The 14,895-nt window shown below is 41.8% G+C and overlaps 1 protein-coding gene across 1 annotated transcript; it reads left to right on the forward strand.

Annotated features, from left to right (window-relative positions):
- The first annotated feature begins 261 nt into the window (after positions 1-261).
- LOC110440231 lies at positions 262-5,521 on the forward strand. Its single transcript, XM_021483178.1, has 4 exons — positions 262-3,214; positions 3,549-3,630; positions 4,433-4,738; positions 5,323-5,521. Exons 1-3 carry the CDS (start codon positions 359-361, stop codon positions 4,735-4,737), a joined length of 3,243 nt encoding a protein of 1,080 aa, XP_021338853.1. The 5' UTR covers positions 262-358; the 3' UTR covers position 4,738; positions 5,323-5,521.
- Positions 5,522-14,895: the final 9,374 nt, after the last annotated feature.

Raw genomic sequence — 14,895 nt, forward strand, 5'->3', positions numbered from 1 at the left:
GTGTACCAATAATTACTTGGTATGTCATACATATTTTTCATATTGACCATTACAATTAGACCTATATTATAAAGAATATTTTTCTTGTCATATTACTACACTTGCAATATTATACACAATGACCACTGGTATTGGTTGGACCTTTTCACGACCTGTGTAATGATTTATATATATCAGAGTAGTTCCGTCGACCATGTGCTCATGATCAGTTGACTAGAATTTGTTGCAGCGTTCAATTTCAATTCAAGATATTTTGCACTTACTTGAATGATACATAAATGAGTATTATGTCCAAGCAACATATTCGTGTGAGCTAAGAAGCTGTTATGCCATTCGGATAATATTTGCAGTGAAGGATATGGGTAAACCAACTAAAAGGAGACCAGTAAGGTTTAATTGTGCCCCAGGACGACACAGTAAGATAGCCACTAGAAGGTATGCCAAAGCCAATGAAAATATTAGGAGGCGGTTAGAGTCAATGTCACAGCCGAGAGCGGGTAAACCCTACAAACTGAAGCACTCTGTGAAAATCGTTAATGGACAAGTAAGTGCTAAACTTGTTGTTAAAAGACTTCCAAGGTTTTCATCTCCAGGGAAGACATTGCACTCTGTGGTTCATCCACAAAAACCCACACTGTACATACATTCCTCAGATAGGCTTGCACCTGATGGTTATAGGTTGTTCAACCTTGGTCTTCTACAAAAAGCCTTTTCAGATGTTGTTCAGCACACAATTACATGTACTGCTGCAGGAGAGATAAGTGTGACTGGTAAATCACCCATTTCTAATATGTGGGAGAAACCAAAATGTGGAATGGCAAGTGTATTCGAATTGTCATGTGTTTGTGGCAAACTTTTCCAGTTGGAAAATTCTCCTTCCATTTCCCTTCAGAGTGGTGACTCGTGTCACGATGTAAACCTGCGAGCAGTATGGGGAGCAATGGTTACCGGTGGTGGAGCTTCAAACCTCAGTGAATTGTTTGGAACCATGAATGCTCCAGGCATTTCACAACCGAAATTTTCCCAAATTGAACATATTATAGGGTCAATGTGGAACAAGTGTTTGCAGGAGGATATGATAGCTGCAGGTGTTGAAGAACGGAGACTTGCCATTGAACGGGGAGATTTGCATGACGGTGTACCAGCAATAACTGTGATATGTGATGGTGGATGGTCCAAACGGACACATAAGCATACATACAATGCTTTAGGTGGTGTAGGGGTCATCTTTGGTGCAGCCACAGGGAAATTGCTTCATGTCGGGGTCAAAAACAAGCACTGCTACATATGTACAATTGCTGAGTCAAGAAATGAGGAGCCAGCACAGCACGAGTGCTTTCGAAATTGGAGTAGCAGTAGCCAGTCAATGGAGGTGGATGTTATATTAGATGGCTTTTTGAAAGCGGAGTCTACGCATGGAGTTCGATATATGCGCCTTATTGCTGATGGTGACAGCAGTGTATTCGCTACAATCCAGGAGTGTGTTCCTATTTGGGGAAGAGAGGTTTCGAAGTTGGAATGTGCAAATCATATTTGTAAATGTCTTAGATCAAGTTTGGAAAAGTTGGTGGTAGATAAGCCGGCATACAAGGGGAAAGGTAGATTGACCAAATTTATGAGAGTCAGACTGACAACAGCTGTAAGATGTGCCATCCGACTTCGATCAAAAGACGAGGACAAGATTCAGGCAGCCCGTCAGCTAGAACATGATGTTCGCAACTCCGTCCATCATGTTTTTGGTGACCATTCACATTGTAGTGACTTTTGCAAGTCAAGGAGCCCTCCAACAAACACATCAACTGTACATGTGTCATCCAAGTCCGCCCCAACATCAACAACCACTTGTGGAACATCCAGTTCAGAAGAAGGTATTACAGAGGACATTGATACTGTTTGTGACCTTATAGACGATCAGCGGAATTTGTGGTTAGATGGAACATCTGAGAAAGATATGGATGACAGCAGGTATGGTGTAAGTGATCAATTTTCTTTGGAGGCAGATATGTTGCGAGACATAAGTGTTCTGCTAGACAGAATAGCAAGCAAGAGTAGGAGGTTGCTGGGTAATTTTACCACAAATCTTGCCGAGAGTTGGATGGCCATCCGCTGCAAATTTGATGGTGGGAAAATTTATAACCGGTGCAATAGAGGAAGTTGGCACTCCCGCTGTTATGGAGGAGCACTCAGGAAAAATTTTGGACCTGCTTGGTCACCCCTTGTTTGGCACAGGAGCACAGGTGTATCACCTGGATCTTCATTCACAAGTCTGTACAGGCGAAGATCTCTACAGTTGCTGCATAGCATCAAATCCAAAGGTAAACTAGATGTCCAAGCTCGTAAGAGAAAGCGGAAACTAGCGTCATGTGCTGCAAACAACACCAAGAAGGCTAAGCGGTCTTATGGAGCTGGTGCTATTGATGTTGTCCCTGATATTGAGCCAGATGACTTGAAGTTAAAGTGTGACAGGTTCCTGAAAACCCAAGTTGAGAGAGATAACCCTCATTGTACCATGATAGAGGAAGTAACCCGAGCACAGAGCCACAGTGTTACCTGGCAGGAGGAGAGAAAAAAACGTCTGACGTCTTCCATCTTTGGTGAAATCATACATAGAAATCCCAAAAGACCAGTTGCTCCGCTTGTGTCGCGCTTGATCTACCCTTCTTTTCGAGGAACAAGGTTTACCATGTTTGGATTGAATGCAGAATTTCCTACTATCAAGGAATATATACAGAAAAAGGAAGAAAATCAGGAAGTGGTTAAAGTGGAGAAAATAGGTCTTGTTATTGACATGGACAACAAATACCTTGGTGCTAGTTCCGATGGGAGAGTTGTACCTTCAACAGGACCTAGTGGCCTCTTGGAGATCAAAAACCTGCTGCAAAAAAACACCTTGACTTTCATGGAAGCTGCTACAACAATGAAGGCTTTTTGTTTGGAGGTAGTCAATGGGTCTCTTCAGTTGAAAAGAAAACATAATTACTTCTACCAATGTCAAGGCCAACTCAATGTGATAAAAATGCCGTGGTTAGACTTTGTTGTTAGACGCACTAATCCAAACCAGATTTACATTGAACGCATAGAAAGGGATGAACATCTATGGCATACAGTGATGCTTCCTAAACTTCGCGCATTCTATATGAAAGCAATGCTGCCAGAACTAGCTCACCCTAGAGAACATACAAGCACAGGCATACGTGAACCCCACCTCCCTTGGGTGAGTTACATGTAAATATTACACAAACATTGAAATCTGTAGCGAAAAACCACATGCAGTGTAGTGGTTATTGTTACAACCTTATACCTAGCTGGTGCACTACGTTAACTTGTTCTGTTGTTCACCCTTAATCAAGGAAATATCATCGATATCCTTTGTCTTGATCTCCTTACAAATGGTTGTCCAAATATTACTTGAATATTGTGAAACTAGAAATATATGTAAACCCTTATGCAATTATTTACTTTCAGATGATGATGTTCACACACAATGTAATATTTTTGTTAAATGTAAGTTAAATCTGAAATATATCAATATTTCTAATTTGTTTCAGTTTGATTCCCCTACTACCAATAGCAGCAAGAGAGGAAAGTCTTCACAGCAAAAGAAACAATCTGCATCAACAACACCACAAGGTAATTGTACATCATGTTGTGTTAAGTCAAGTTAAGTTTAGTTAAGTGAAGAGATACCAAATTTGACCTTCACATTTCACCCAATTACTTTGAGTGTGGGTAAGTTTGTACCTTGTTTGATTTCCACCAATTTTGCTTCATAATGTCATGACCAAATCTTTACCAGATAACAGATATAAAATCTGACCTTGAATTTGGATTCGATTACCTTAACATTAATGATCATTTTAGTATTTGTTTGATTGTGACCAATGTTACTCTGTAGTGTCATAACAAAATGTTTACCAAATAAGAGAAAACAAGATTTGAACTTCTGACTGTCACAATCCAAGATGGCTGATAAGCGGCCATTTTGAAACTGATCGACCCTAAAATTTACCACAGTTCAAGGGAAATCATGTTGTAAAATTTAAAGTGGATACCCAATTCATTTCCATGAATATTATGCAAAAGCCACAAGACAGAAAATTACTATAGGGTTCCTACATATCTGATGCAGGGACCTAAAAAGAGGTTGTGTGACCTAATTCTGGTACACTGGATTTGGCCATGTGAGAAAGGTGTTATTTACTTGCCACAGGTCGGTGCTTTTCTTAAAGTACCCTTGCTCCTCAACCTATCCACTGTTATTTAAGTGTAAATGACCTAATGTGTTGATTGTACATTATATACAGGTATTCTGTTTCTAATTTCACAGCTGCTTGTGTAATTGAAGTTGCATTATATGTATATATTTGAAATTTAAACAAAACCAGTCGGTCAAGATTTGAAATACAGCATAATAATTGGTTTTAATCCCTAGAACATGTACAAGAAGGAACTTCAGCTCCTACATCACCAAAGCCTGGACCATCTGGAGTGAGTACCCGAACTCGAAGGAGTTGTGCCAAATTTGTAGGAAGGAGAATACTTCATGAATGGTGTGTAGATGAAGCTGCTGGAACAACACAATGGTACAAGGGCAGAGTGCTTGATGTACTGAAAGGCAAAGACGGTCAGCCTACTGCTACATATGAAGTGTTATATGATGGTGAAGAAGAACCTGTGCAAGTACAAAATCTCCAGCAAGATCTGCAATCCTCTTCCTTGAAATTTATAGATATTTAAGGTAAATTTATCAATACAAAACTCACACAGCACTGACAAGGGGATACCACAATGGAAATTGCACATGTTTTAAGTTTTTTATAATATGAAGAATGTTTAAATATATAATAATAATGTTAAGTCGATTAATAATGTTATATATTTATGGTAGAAAATTGGACACTAACACGGAACACAATAATTATCCTGATTGTTATTTAATCAACTAAACATTAAAGGGAGATAATTTGCTAGTAACTGTAATAGCGGGGGAGGGGGGGGGGGCAATATTTTTGCAATATCAATACTTAATACTAACATGTTCTCAAATTATTTAAATGCTCAGTACTGCTGTAGTGCAGAATAAAGCAAGGGACTGTAATGCATTATTTGGGGCATATATGAAGCTCCATACATTACATACTACACATTGGAACTACTTTCACCTAATGCTTTTTGTAAACAAAATGGTTGTCAAAATTTAACACAATAGGTGCTTTCATGCTGGAAATAAACACTGTTATGAGGGATATTAAGCCAAAAACCTGATAAGTTTACATAGACATAAGTGTCAAGACATTAATGCCTAGGATTTTATATTTACAGACATCAGCTGAGAACCTGGACCCAAGCATTCCTGCTGACACCTGAAATGTGAGTTTTCTTGTTAATTAATTATTGTTTTTTTTAAAAATCATTTCCAAAATGTTTTCTTCTAAGAATACTCAGCACTAGACAAATAAGTGTTGCAACAATTGTGTGTTTCCTTCAATTTCACTGTGTCATATTTTGACCTCATTCTCCTTTGCTGTGCACACACTAAACCCTTAAACAATACTAAAATTAAATGAATTTTTTAAATTGTCTGCTGAAATATAATAATTTCCATGGTATATCTAACTGACAGTAATTATGTTTTACAGGTTCGCCACATCAATTGTTTACTTTGGTAACTAACTTCATGTTACGTCTAGAGAGTACTACACGAGTTTCGATCAATGTGTTTTATCATTTTATTTTTGTCTATAGAAGAGTTACATTGTATGTTTGTAAAGTAGTGACATCGGTAGTGTGTCGGATCAGTAATCTAATGGTCCTGAGGTCGCCCCACACTGATAGTGTTATTTATTTTTTATTTTTACTTATTTTTTATTATTATTATATTATTTCTTTTGTAAGTAATAGTATTACTAGTATATCTAAATCATAAACAAATAGTACTGTTTGCCTTAAGACTATAATTAATATATTTATATTGCTGTGATATCGTTATGGCGGGTACGTATATGGCGTACGTCGTTATAGCGAACTATTATGTGACGTCATAGTGTATGACGTCAATACTTCAAATAAACAGTCTGAAGAATCTCATAGAAGAGATGAAAGTACTAAAGACTCGTTGTTAAGAATTTCTTTATATAGTATATAAATATATATATACATGAACTCGCTCCTCAGACGATGCAGTATATAATGCTAGTGCTACGTAAAAAATATACTCTAAACTGCCATTAATAGTGAATTGTTAGTCTATATTTAGATATGTCCCAGTTCATTTATTGATCAGTGTGAAAACACGTAGCACAATATACTGCGCGGTAAATCATGGCAGTCTTAAAGTTAAGCCTCTTTAAGCTACTACGGTGGCACAGAACGTTAACACTTTATTGGTATTATCGGCTGCAGCGGGCGGTTATTATTTCTGATCTGGTCCAAACAATATAAGTGGCACTGGTCAGCTGTTATGCTCAAGCCAATGTATACACCGGTTACACGGGTAGACGTCTAGACTAGTACGCGGTAGCTACTGTAAACAGCGCTTGATGTTTCTGTGCCATAGTAACAGGCGACTGAAGATCGGTCACGCATCGCCGACGTTAACGATACCTTGACACGTGTATACTTGTTTACTTAAACATACAAGTACAGAAGTACACGTAGGTGAATTGCAAGATCTGCACCAATTATAAAGACACAATGGGACTTCTATATTAGGCTAGCCTTGACATACATGACTGTTTTTATGAACACAAAGTGCATTCAAAGGTGGACATGTATTAAATGGAATTGGCCGGACCAACAAAGCGTCTGCTTTTGAGTAAGATACTTAAAAAACGAGATTGCAGTTTAAAACACCCGTTTATAAAATAGTGTTTGCTGTTTTGACAGCCTACCCTTATTACAAAGTATAGCTGTTTCTGATACAGAGACATATATATATATAGGACTTAATAAGGGTTCTCGCTCTATTCAATTGAGGCGGTGGGCGTTTAATCAGACATTTAACAATAAGATAGCATATACATGTAACAGTAAATTGGACATTCATGGCATACAAACTTGCTCGTCACAAACTTTCTGTACTCTGCGAAAAATACAGAACACCTACATGTCTCAGAGATTCCCCTTCATCGAGATCAACCCGCTCGCTCAGCAAAAACCGGAAATACCCCCCGGAAATCTGCGTCCAGAGGCGGGACAACTATTATCTCCCTGCAGGATATCTCTCAAGGGTGACACCCGGAAACCAATGTCATACTCTGTACGTTATTTCCAAACAAAATATCTATATACCGCAAATACAAGCATAAAAAACCGCCTAAAATAATAAAACCCCACAAACTCCCCGAATTTACTACATGCGACCTATAAACATATACATTGGACTGCAAACAAATATATATATATCCTGTGCTAACATCCCCATAAAAAGTTTGGTGTGAACCGCGCGTCCCGAGTAAGCGACTAGAAATGACCCTACACTATAGGCCCCGCGCTCATCTGTCACGTGGACACGTGACAGCACTCGCCGCTCGTGCCCCAACTAGCAAACGAGTGCCGCACGAGACAACTAATCCCCGCTATTACTCTGCACCGCGGGGATATCTGAGTCTCGCTCCTGTCCGCCACTTGAACAAGAGGCCCAAGGGCCTTAGCGGTCACCTGAGTTATATCATAGGTACTGGTAGCTTTATTTGATTGTTTAGATGTGATGAGGAAATCAGCATGTTAACTAAGTGAAATACAATACTTGTCATGTCATCAATGGATTAGAATTTGAAAATATTGGTAAATGTTCCCTTAGGGGCCCCGCCCTAGCCCCTGGGGATGGGGCAGGAATCCCAATTTTACAAAGTAATACTCTCATTCACCCAAGATGATTCTGATTAAGTTTGAGTAATTTTCTGCTGAAAATGGATAAAATATATACCGAAAAGTGTTATTTCCCTATATAAACTATATTAAACTTTACCCCCTCCCTAAGGGAGAACGGTTAGCTCGGGGGTCCCTGAAATTTACAATTTAAATAAAGCCTCTGATGATTTTCTTTCCATGCAGAGAAAATGAATGTAGTATCTCTGAGTCGGGAAGTGAAAAATTTGGAAATATTGGTTAATTTTCCCTTTGGGGCCCTGCCCTGGCCCCAGGGGTCGGGGTAGGAATCTCATTTTTACAATTTGAAACCATCTTCCTCCAAGGATAATCTCACCAAGTAAAAATAATTTCCTACAGAAAGTTGTCACAATATACCCCTAAGTGTTATTTCCCTATATAAACTATAGTAAACTTTACCCCCTCCCTAAGGGAGAACGGATAGCTCGGGGGTCCTGAAATTTACAATTTAAGTAAAGCCCCTGATGATCTTTCTTTCCACGCAGAGAAAATGAGTGTAGTACCTCTGTGTCTGAAGAAGAAGATTTTTGATATATTGGTTAATTTTCCCTTTTGGGCCCCGCCCTGGCCCCAGGGGTTGGGGTAGGAATCCCAATTTTACAATTTTGAAGCCTCATCTACCAAGGATGATTCTGACCAAGTTTGAAAAAAAATCCATCCACTGGTTCTTGAGAAGAAGTTGAAAATGTAAAAGTTTACGCACGACGCACGACGGACGACGGACGACGGACGACGACGGACGAAAAGCGATTAGAATAGGTCACTTGAGCAAAGCTCAGGTGACCTAAAAACCGACACAACGCAAATATTCAATTTGCCGCTAGCTTGCCGTGAGGACGCACTAGAAAATTACAAAGAAAGAATCATCAGGAACATTTAAAGCTACTCTTGCTACTACAATATCTGACCCTCATAGCCTCGCGCCCGACAAAACAAACCGCAATAAAATCACAAACGAATGATTACAAACCAAACTTCTGCGTTACCACTAACATCTTTTCTAAAGAGTCTTTAACGCAACCGTCCTTGCTCATGTCACTCTTCCAGCGACCATGCCTCTTGAAACATCTGTCATTAACGTTACTGTAAGCCGCTGCTGTGGCCCCACCAGAACGAAGCGAGTGCAGACCAACATTTCCGTCGGAAACGAACCGCAACCTTTTCAGAATAGCTTCACGCGCGCACGTATAACTAATAGGTTTCATCTTGTGGATCAAACTACAAACCTCCCCCGACCTGTTCACCTGCCTGAACAAAAAATCTTCAGACTGTAAATCCACCTTTGACAACTCCACATATCTATTCAACATCATTGTACGGACATGCTGCCATTAACCCCTTACTCGCTACCACCTCTTTCCTGTAATGGTATTGGTCCGTCTTACTTTTCCTAATCCCCAACGTGAAATGCTGATAAAAAAACTTAACATCCGACCCCCTTAAATTACCGAGCTCACTAAAGCGTAAAAAACCGGCGAAACACAACAAAATCATAGTTAAATCTCGAACCACTAATAAATCTACAGATTTAGCATAAATGTCACATAATTCGATCAGATTGTCAGTTGTCACCGGTTCTTTTTTGCACACGGTCTTCTTGGCAATACGCTTAGAAGCCTCCAAAAGGTTCTGCACGAACGTGCTTGTAGTGGGATCACAGTGTCCGTGTAAACTATGCATCCATCTAATGGCATAGACTCCGGCCCAAACCATCGAAAATGAAGATCCAGTGTCCAACAGATGGTTCAAATATAGAGCCACGTGAATAGGGCTCGCGGGTAAATCAGGAAAACAATCTCCGGAAACTTCCACTGTATTTTTTGTTGGTATTTTCGCTCTTATTGGACAGCAACCTAACTGCCATGCTCTCTGAACAGCAGTACAGAGATGACCCCTCCGTGACCCCTTACGCATGAATAGCGTCCTTCAGAGTCCTCTCCAATCCTACGCCTGTTGAAAAGACAGAAAAGGAAAACTCTCCGTATTGATTATACTCTGAAATCGACACACAGTGCCAGCATGTTAAAAGCCAACAGCGGCTTCCTAAAACAGCCGTTATTTCCTCTACCCATGGAAGTAACGTGTTGGCTACCCAGCACACGGTAATATTTGACAAAGCTAACAAATATGGCCCCTTTTTACATATAATCGGCCAAAAGGGTGCCGATTTCCATTCTGAAACGATCAAAGTGCCGTGCGATCTTTCCACCTTCACTTTTTGAATGGTCTCGCACACTAACCTTGGAGGCGGTACTAACCAATTATGTACCCCCTCCCACGATACTGTAAAAGCATCTATAGCCTCCGTACCTTCACACCACCATCTAGAATTAGAATGCCCACATTTAGCGTTGTATCCCGAGGCGAACCTGTCAACCTCATGCACACCCCATGCTTTCTCACACAATGCAACAACCCAGTACTGAATGCACCAATCGTCACAATGCATACACCTGCTCAGGTGACCAGCAGTACCGTTAGCTGACCTAGGTATCCACTGCGTACTCAAACTTACATCATTGTCTGAACAGAAACAATGCAAATCGCATGCAATGCCCTGCAGCGCGGCCTTTCTGCTCCCTGTATTCACTATAGAGCAAGCATTTTTATTGTCCGTCAACAGTTTGCTGTTCTTACCTCTCATCTCGTCGGCCACACTGTATAACACCCGCTTTGCTGCCTCCAGTTCTTTCATGTAGAACTGAATGACCCTTCGGTATCACTCCATGCACCTATTACATCCGACATGCCACCGATTCCGCTACACTCGGAATACTCAACGTACTACCCCCCCATGGAGGTAAAGCCATCAGCGCCTGATCCTACCCGTTCCTCCAATGGAATCGCCACAGGTACATGTGTACCCGATGCGTCACACAGATACTCGATGACTAGTCCGAATTATTCTGACGTTTTATCGACTTTTTTTCATATCGGTCTGTCGTCGATGAACGTCAGAACTCCGGCCCTCTATAATATGCGGGAAATATGCGACCCGCGCCCGGAGCGCACTTCAAACTGATATTTTAGAAACAAATCGTCACTTTCACACACATGTCGCACATGGATCGAAAGATCTATTCTTTATGCACTAGGTGGTATCAATAACATGTTTCAAAGATCATTACGAAAAGCATTTTCCAACGTTTTCTATACCAACCCATGTTTTTTATGGAAATTAGGCCATGAGAAATGTCACATGACTTGACGAGATCTCGCGTTACCGAAGGTATTTCCCAACGTTATGACGTAGGCCGGCGAGATTTTAGTCACGTGGCATTGGAAGGCGGGGCTATCAAAAAACTAGAGTAAAACAGAGTAAGTTTGAAAAAATATGTTTTTAGTGATTGTATTAGTTGTTTGAGGCATGTTATGTATGTTCATCTTGTGCATAAAGAATAGATCTTTCGATCCATGTGCGACATGTGTGTGAAAGTGACGATTTGTTTCTAAAATATCAGTTTGAAGTGCGCTCCGGGCGCGGGTCGCATATTTCCCGCATATTATAGAGGGCCGGAGTTCTGACGTTAATCGACGACAGACCGATATGAAAAAAGTCGATAAAACGTCAGAATAATTCGGACTACTCGATGACCCGCATGTCATTCACAAACACAAACACGCATCGTCATGTAAACATGCGCATTGGGTCACAAACCCACCATAACCCACGCCAGACGCGTCTGTGCAAACTAAGTTTGTACACACCCGGGTATCCTTCAACCTGGAACCCTTGGCATTTAAATTATGCATATTCAACAAACAGCGCTTTATTTCAGCCAAAGCACTAAGTGTGAGTAACACCCGAGCATTCCAACCTGCTCTCAACATCACACATGCGTACAACTCACGTGTACGTTGTCTGGCCAGACTGCCAACTACACTTTGCATTGATATGATCTTACCTATGATACTAGCCACGTATCGTGCAGTTAACCACATCTGACCTCGCTGATTGACAAGGCTCATTGTATGACGTAATAGCCCGAGTAGTCTTTCCAGCCGTACCTCGGTCACCCTAACCACGCCTTCTGCCATCGACCACGTGAACCCCAGCCACATGATGCACTGCGAAGCTTGCCATTGACATTTGTCATCGGCTATCAAAAAACCGTATCCAAACAACACTCGCTGTACATACCTGCTGGCCTCGTTGGCCCCGCCTTCATTCTCATGGCCCCCGATACCGACGTCCAAATACATCATCAGCTTGTGCCCTTCTGAGCGCACGTGTTTGACTACCTCACGTAATACTTTTGTATATCTTGTTTTACCTTGATCTTCCCAGAAATGTCCGATGACTAGGAAAAATCTCCACGTGATGGTAAGCAGACTAGAGGTCGAATGTAAACAAAAACTCACCTTCCGTGAAAAAATCACGTGCCGTCCTGGCATCCTCGTACTTAAACTTGAATCTATGCAAATGAGGATTGATATGCCGACAATCCAAAACAAGGCGTGGCTTACCTGCCCTGTTGTAAGCAACAGTAAGTGGGTTTACGATGTACGGCTGTTTCACTACTTCAGTAACTAAACCCAGCTCTAGAAGCTTTCCTATCTCCGACCCCACAAAAACTGGATCGTTTCGTGCAGATTTGTTATTGCGCAAAAAAACGTCAGTCGGGATTTCCCGAAACGGGATCTTATATCCATCTGACACAATGGACAATACGGCATCGCATGTACCTTTCTTTTGCCAGAAATCCACTCTCTGCCTCAACCTACCCATCGGCGACTCGCTGGCCTTACCTTTCGTGCTAGACAAATTCACATTTAAAACATCAGAATGCTTTACGTCGCCCTTTCGCATCTCATCTGAATTACACAAAGGCGTAACCCCGCTCTCAACCGTACCATCGGAGAGAACATGCTTAAAATAACAAAATTTACTTATCTTACTGCCGTTCGTGGCTGCCATCCCTCCGGATACCCCGGGACACTCCAACCTCCAGTGGCCAGGCTTACCACAACTATAACATAGACCCGGTCGCTGGACCATCCATGCCGGCCCGGACCTGCTGCTGTCCGTCGTATTCCAAGTAATAGTAGCCGTAGGTCCGCCGAATCGGTGATAAGGGATATTAAATCTGCGACCTCCCCTCGCTGATTTAGACTTGGATACCGCATTCATCTTCCTGTTGGCCCTATTAGTAGCCCGGTCCATCCTCTTTTCGTCCTCGGAATCCTCCGCAATGGGATTAACGATATACTCGTCGACAGCCCTCAATCCTGCCTCCGACGTGTCGGCCAGCTTGACCAACTATTGCCCGACAGTGCCGATTATGGCTCTCGTTTGGGATCAGACAGCGGTATGACACGAAAAGCGAAAAGGTCAAAATACTCTCCTCAATGATCTGTAATATCCTATCATTGTCTGAACGCAGTCGTATACGTTCGTAACAGAGTCCTACGGACCGGAATTGGTCCGGAGAGGTCGTCCAAGCACTCCCGACAGTTAGGTGCGTACCGTAACATTCGGGAAACTCAGCCGATTTTGTCTAGTCGGATTACAATCGTGACTATGTCGTGACAGATTCTGCTGTATCGGATCAAAATCGTAACAATATCCTGTGTTGTCTGGACGGTGTCTTGACGGTGTCGTGTGGATCGGGACGCTGTCGTGATAACGGGCAAGATTTGGAGAAAATTTACATTGCCGTTTCTAGCCGATTAAGTCCAGATTGCGTCCAGATCTTGCCGATGGCGTCGGTTCACTGTCCGGTCACTGTCTGATCACTGTCGGATCGCGTTCGGGAGAATCGGGACGCTGTCGGAACAGATTCGGTCGTTTTTTACCATGCGGAAGATACAAATCGGATTAGATTCGGATTGACAACGGGACAATCGGGACGAATAAGGCTGGAAACGGCTGAATCGTGACGCTTCCTGAACAATATCTGATTGTTGTCGTGATAAAATAAATGTTTTCATATATATGACCTTGTACATATGAAGCTGCGGCGAGAACACCATTTGAAAATCTTAACACATTTGACCCTTGTATTCAAAACTGACACTCGGACGAACGCTCAACTCCATGGAAGGCCCAATGATAGTAAGGTATATTTAAGCTTGTTTGGAAGTAGAGATTGGTTTGGTTTAGTATTGTTTAACGTCCCACCAACAGCTAAGGTCATTTAAGGACGGCCTCTCCTGTGTGCAAGATGCATGCTTGTAGTGTATGTGAGTGTGTTTTGGGAGGCTGCGGTATGTTCGTGTTTGTCTCCTTGTGATAGTGCGGAACTGGTGCCGACTTTATAGTGTTAGCTCACTGAAACATACTACCGAAAACACCCAGCAGGACATCCCACCCAGTCACATTTTACTGACAACGGGCAAACCAGTAGAAACTACCATTTTTACAGACTCTGGTATGTCTCGGCCAGGAGACAGAACCCAAAGCCTTCCTTACGAGCAAACGCTCAAATAAAGGCCAAAAGTGAGGCATTGTCCAGGGAGACATTAGGAAGAAGAGAAATGTTAAGAAAGATGAGAACAGATAAGATCCCAAATTGCCCAATGGGGGCAGCAGGTACAATTCTTACGCCTACCTGTAGGGGGAAGCAGAGAGAGAGAGAGAAAAAGAATCCAAATGTTTTAATGAGTGCAGCAGCTTTACTTCATCTTGTGTAACAAGCAGCTAGATGACACGAAAGTTAATCCCAAATTCTAGATATACAGGGCCTTCCACATAAGTTGTCTCTTACAATATATGCAGTGGGTAACAGTAGGTTATTTCGTTTCTCAATTCCCGACCAAAAGGGGTGATGTGGCTTTTAATAAATGAGTACACATGTTTGTGACGACATAACTGCTGAGGACGATGTTGAAGGGGCACACCGCGAAGGTCGTCTAAACAGGTTGAATCAGAATCGAGTTCTGAATCCGATTCCAACTCGAAGTCTGACAACTCCCAACTTATACAGCGGTACGTAATTCGCCAGAGACAAAGATTGGTACACGAGTTTCCGCCCTTAGAATCCATGAACTCTAGGTACTTAGACC

This window comes from Mizuhopecten yessoensis, unplaced genomic scaffold (genome assembly GCF_002113885.1).
Source record: "Mizuhopecten yessoensis strain PY_sf001 unplaced genomic scaffold, ASM211388v2 scaffold11175, whole genome shotgun sequence".
In the NCBI taxonomy this organism is placed as follows: domain Eukaryota; kingdom Metazoa; phylum Mollusca; class Bivalvia; order Pectinida; family Pectinidae; genus Mizuhopecten; species Mizuhopecten yessoensis.